The 6,061-nt window shown below is 47.0% G+C and overlaps 1 protein-coding gene across 1 annotated transcript; it reads right to left on the bottom strand.

Annotated features, from left to right (window-relative positions):
* Nucleotides 1–431: 431 nt before the first annotated feature.
* LOC140857802 (F-box protein At5g07610-like) lies at nucleotides 432–1,754 on the bottom strand. Its single transcript, XM_073256993.1, has one exon. The coding sequence runs from the start codon at nucleotides 1,702–1,704 to the stop codon at nucleotides 577–579; it is 1,128 nt and encodes a 375-aa protein (XP_073113094.1). The 5' UTR covers nucleotides 1,705–1,754; the 3' UTR covers nucleotides 432–576.
* Nucleotides 1,755–6,061: the final 4,307 nt, after the last annotated feature.

Genomic DNA, 6,061 nt, shown 5'->3' with positions numbered 1-6,061 from the left:
TTTCCATATTAGTCATATACTGTAAATAAGATTCTTTAGCAGAGAAGGTGCCCACAAAATTTTATTAAAACTACGTCAATAACTTGACTACAAGAGAGTGCTACCATTCTATGCGATGAGTTAAAAACTTTGAGCGCTTAATCCTATTTTCTTACTGAAACTTATGTTCTACAGCAGAAAATAAATGGATAAAGAAGACAAACAGAACGGGGATCCGAGTGACCAACCAGAAGAGCAAAACAGAGTCAACTATAAAGTTTTAGATAGCTCCATGCTGGTCCACGCCAGGCAGCATGACACGGGCTGGAGTATAGAAAGTAAGAAGTAATTCCAGAAACGAAAAGCTTCTGTGGAACACTTTATATTCTTAGACTGCAGATGTGAAGACAATACAATAGGCAAGCATTTTCTTGAATGAAAAAAAAGAAAAGGCACACCAAGCAGAACGTGGTCCCTTCTTCATTTAGTAAATGAAAGGAGGATGCAAAGCATAAAGACAAACTGCAGCCCACAAAGAATGTTTTTACAGTACATGTCAACATCCTCTTCTCCTGAATGTTTAATGCACAAAATCCCTCACTCTCCTAATAAACCATTCAACGGGCATGGCGAATAAACAAAGAATCCATGAATGTACTTACAAGCCATGCTGCAAACCTCTTCCGATCTTCCACTGTTCAAGTGGTAACAAACAACCCTCTCACGTTGCACTCGAAGAAAGACAACATCCACATCCGGATGAATTGCCAATATATCAAGATAGTCGAGAGGACGATCAGGAAAAGGTACATACTCAATGCCATAATTCTCCAACAAAGGTTTGATGCTAATGCAATGCTTCAACATCCATTCATCATGACCTTCATGCTCCTCAAGAATCCAAACTTTTATGTCATCATGATCTTCGAGTGCATAATGCAAGTAACCCCCGGAGTATCCAATGCGATCCGATCCAAATTTTCGGCAAAACTTTTTAATACCAGATGCCGGTAGCTCGATGTTCCGACTAACGTCTCCAGACTCAAGATCAATTCCCATAATAGCAAGGTTCTCGAGGCTGATCACGTAGAAAGTTCCATTGAAGAAAACACCACGCTGGACTTGGCAGTCAGTAACACCAGGCCAGCGAGACTGGATCTTGGTCCACTCACCAGTATTGGATGCGAAGATCTCGAACTCGAAACTGTCCGTGTTATACCGGATGATACGGTAGTGATGAGAGATGCGAGGATCGAAGGCCAAAGCCAGAGGACGGGATCCTCGTTTCGGCGTCGGGACGGCGGCCCACTCCCTGGTGGCAGGGTTGCAGACGTAGTAGTAGAAGCCATCATCCTCGGGGAAAGGAATTGTGGCGTCCCACGAGCAGCAGAGGAGCAGACCGTTGGAGCAGTAGATTAGTTTCTGGGATTTGTGGGGTGGCAGGAAACTTAGGGTGGTGTCGATGGCGTCATCATCAGGGGATGGTGACAGGCTGATGTGATGGATTTTGACACCTTGGGTGAGATAGGGGGTGTCGTGGAAGAAGAGGCTGGATGCGGTGGCAGGGAGCTTATTGCTGTTGGATGGGTCGGAAGAAAGAGCGAGCCATGATTTGGAGATGCATTTGAAACGTAGGAAGGACTTGGCGGGCAGCATGGACAGGATCTCAACGACAATATCGTTGGGAAGTCTGGTTGCAGGGTGCTGCTTCTTGGGATGATCCATCTTAAATTTGGTTATGTTTTTTGGTTTGTTTTTTTCTTTTCTTCGCCCTCTCCCTCTCCGTCTCCTTAGCAAAGAAGAATAGGAGAAGTGGAGCTTTATAGGGAAAGGGAATCACGTTTATATTTGGAACAAGATTCAAAGGTTTTGTGGTCCAACTAGGATGCGTTAAATTCGCCCGCTGATTCGGGAAACAGGTCGCTGTAAAGTTTAAAGATACGGATGGAGAATGTCTTGCTTCGGTGCTAAGCAATTCCGCGACGACGTTGGAACTCTAAACTGAATTCCGATAGGAAGACGACATTTGGGTTGTTAAGAAGGCGAGCCTTCTAGGGCTGCACCTAATTCTTCATTAAATTTTGGGTTTTGGATATCGTGGTCGCTCGTCTTTTGGAAAGCATCCTTACTAAAGGAAAAGGCAAATCAACTACCAAAAAAGAAAAAAAAAAAAAAAGCAGATCATGTTAGTTTTATTGAATCCTCTTTACATGTATCAGCTTTGCTTTAATCCATGATTAAATGGTGTATAAGTATTTTCTTTTCGTATATTAAAACCAAAGATTGTTTTGTTGTTTAAAACCAGTTCATGTACTCGGTAACTATATGCAATGCACTAGTGTTATTCTGGCATTAGCAGACATCTCAAGTTGGTCAGCATAGCCTCCCGGATTTTCAAAGTGAAAACTAGTAGGCAATTATCTCAGTCTAAAGACTTAATCTCACCAAATTTGTCTAAAGACATCTTCTGATAGATAGATGGTGTGTAAAGGGTTACTTTTGATTCTCAGCTAGATCTATTTTAAGCTTGCAAAAGTCGTCTGACATGTATCTTCCATATACGAAGTCAGGAAAGCTACCTTTTTTTGATTCTCACCTATCTCAACAAAGGAGTCAATTTCATTGCCTGTGAAAAGAAAATGTACCTCTTTTTTGGATATTACAATTGTTAATGAAAAGGCTTTCACAAGGACTACAGCATAATATTTATAAAATCGGGATGGAGAAGAGGAAAAAAAAATGGGATTATCTATCTAGTAGTGGTTTGCACATGTTATATGCCATCTGGAGAATTTTCCTTTTTCCTCTTTCTGACATTGATCCCCTGCAGATGCACCCAATTGAATGACGCATAGCAGTTGATGAAAAGATAATAAAAATCACAAGGTTTATTAACTTATGATTCTTGATATATGGATATGATGCCACTTGTGAGTTCCTTTACAGCTTCTAAGCTTTCAGAGAAGCTCACCAACCAGCTGATGGGTAGGAGTTGTGGATTGTAATTTGACACTGGTTACCTGCTGTAATTGTTTTCCTCGTGGTTACACTCCAGGCTCTCAGAGTCTCATGAGTATAGCATTTAATTAAGCTTCTCTCAACAGATTGTAACATGAAAATTCTGAGGTTAGAAGCATGTAGAAAATAATGGCACACTTATGGTGAATCTCCATTCTGGAAGTCAAAGACAGCTATCTATGCTTATCATTTAAAGATGGCAGAAAACCAAACCGGGATCACAATATCTGAATTTGAACCATGCACACCAACTAAGGTTCTCACATATATGGTCAATAACAAAACTTCCACATAACAAGAAATGTTTACCCAACAATTATTTAACTTAATAAATGACTTAAACACTTCAAAGAAAGTTCAAAGTGCAAAACTAATCACAGAGAGAGACGAGAAGACATAATAATAAAAGAAAGAGCTCGAGCAGTTCAACCCAAGTATTGCTAAGCAAGCAATAGATTTTGCACATCTTTTTCTTAGAACACACGATAAGTTTTGCCCATGGTGCTCTTCAGATACGAGCATCTCACCTGCTTTGTATACAACAAGGGTAGAACTGGATAAATAGTCATGGTAAGTAAGAAGATAGCATTGCAAGAAACAGTGAGCAAAATACTTCAAAACATAGCAACCGCTCCTATTTTCCAAAGCAAATAGTTGATTAGAACATGTTCCAAAAGTTCATAAATAGTGTCTCGGTTTATGGAGGAGTTCATTGGCAGATAGTTGATTAGAACATGCAACTACCATACGCAAATTAGACCTTCAAATAACTAAAATAGCCACAAATACATCAAGCATGGAAGGCGAAAGAATATACTGATATAAAGAATGAGTTTCAGCAAGACTCCTCATGGAAACACACCTTCCATTCACGCAATTTAGTAATCTTGGTGACAAACATGGTAAAGCAAGCATCAAAAGACTTATTGCAGCGAAAACAAAAGAAGAAAAAATGGAGGTGTTCTACACTGAACACTCCAATACAGGGAAAACATAATAGTGCATTTAACTCACTGTTGCGGCCAATCGCCTCGTCGCCCGATCGCCGGGGAGCGTGCACCTGCAAAAGAAAGTCCGCACTGACCGGAGGCGGCTCCGGCGGGGACCCTCCGACGGTCAAGTCAGAGAGGTGACTGGGCAACAGTGAAATGTAGACAAAGAGCTCCGAGAGAGAGAGAGAGAGGGAGGGAGGAGCAAGCCTGAGTTCTTGGAAGAGACGGAGCGGATCGGTCCCCCGCACTGTTGCCTTCCCCGGTATATATATAGTGGAGCACGGTATGGCGCCGTCATTAATGGCGCAGACAAGTGAGGAACTGTCAACTCACTGTAGACTGTCAGAGCCGCTGTGAAAATGTCATGTCGCCGTGTGGCCGTCTAATCACCAGGGTTGACCTCGCTCTCAGCGGGACAATGCCCCTGGGTAACTGTGCCGCATGTCCGTGTCAGAGCTGACAAGGTCTGGCGGCTGTACGGTGATGGGAGGAGACGGCCGACCCTTGGTCGGTGGCCAGCAGAGTGGCGTCGGGTTCCTCCGTCAGTCGGCGAGTTTCATGTGAGTCGGCCTCTGGGTTTGGTCGGTCGGGATGGATACGCCCGACATACCTCCAGTCGGCGATGGGCCATTGAAAAGCCGTCAGTAGCGTCCGTTAGTCGGGCACTCCCGGCTTTCAGTCGGGGCGCTCCGACCGTCAATCGGTCGATATGCCCGTCAGTCGGTCGGTCGGCCAGTCGGAGACGGTCAGTCAGTCGGCCAGCCGATCGGTCGGTCGGTCGGCCAATCGGAGACGGTCAGTCGGTCGGCCAGCCGGTTGGTCGGTCGGTCGGTCGGTATCCCACAACAGTTGCCCCCCTCCACTCCTGAGTCGGACGGCAAGCTGGCGACTAGGAGTGGATTTGTCGTATGTGAGGATCCGACCGTGCCGCCGGTCACCACGGCGCCAGGCGCCTCATAAATGTGGAGAGGCTTACTGGCGCCCGACATCCAGTCGGCGCCAGGCGTCTCGTCCCATCAGCATCAGGTGTCGGTCGGCGCCGGACGTCCCGCCGTGCCGGATGTCCCGCTGGTGTCAGCGATAAAACCGGTGCCAGGTGTCATGTCCCATCGGGAAGTGGAACCATCGTGTCCCATCGGGAAGGGGAACCATCATTCCCGCCGTTCCCTCGGGAACTCCAAACGTTGCGTCCCGTCGGGAAGACAAAACGTCGCGTCCCGCCGCGACACGTGGCGCGTGGCCATCGGTTCGCATTCGGTGGAGCGGATGGAGGCGACGTGGCGCAATCTGAAGGGGGTGCGTCGAACCGTTGGATCGTTGGACGGCCCTGATGATGCCACGCGGCGAAATCTGGGGAGTCTTCGCTGGGCGTGCCTTCATCTCGACCGTTGGGGGGCACTATATATATGCAAGGTTACCCCCACATGGTTTTTTACCCCTCTTATTTTCACAGTCGAGATTTTGCCCGTCCGAGCCCCCGTTCCAGGTACTTCTCCATTCGGTCGCCCCCTTCGCGATTTTTTCCTTCCAAGGGCTAAGGTTTCTTTCCCCCTCCTTTCTTTCTTTCTTGCCGTTTTCTTGTACTCATGGCAAGGACGTCCCCGCGAGGTAGTCGGTCGGGAGAGCCGACCGAAGACACTCGATCGTCCCCGGAGGTGGAGGCATCTTCACTTTCGGGGCCGAATGTCGACCAGATTCGGGAGCAGTACCGCATCCCGGAGCTGTTTCGGCTGTTCGCCCCTGGCGCCGATGGTCGGGTTAATAGCCCGCCCGAGGGCCAGGTGGCCTTCTATCTGGAGGATCTCCGGGCCGGCCTTCGATTCCCGGTTCCGAAGTTCATTCAGAATGTTTTGGACTATTACGGGCTATGCCCGGCACAACTTGCGCCGAACTCAGTTCGGCTAATAGTCAGTTTTGCTCTCCTATGTCGGCTTTTGCCGACCGAACCTCGGATTTCTCTTTTTCGAGTTTTCTTTGTCCTCCGACCCCATCCTAAAGCCCGAGGGTGGTGGTACTTTATCCCTCGGAAAGGGCTCTCCTTCATCACTGGTCTTCCGACGTCCATTCACGGA

The sequence above is a fragment of the Elaeis guineensis genome, chromosome 5 (genome assembly GCF_000442705.2).
Source record: "Elaeis guineensis isolate ETL-2024a chromosome 5, EG11, whole genome shotgun sequence".
Taxonomy (NCBI): domain Eukaryota; kingdom Viridiplantae; phylum Streptophyta; class Magnoliopsida; order Arecales; family Arecaceae; genus Elaeis; species Elaeis guineensis.
This window is presented reverse-complemented; position numbering and strand designations above follow the sequence as displayed.

What these genes read in the sequence shown, in the direction of transcription:
- LOC140857802 (XM_073256993.1), bottom strand. Translation starts at nt 1,704, where the DNA reads ATGGATCATCCCAAGAAGCAGCACCCTGCAACCAGACTTCCCAACGAT.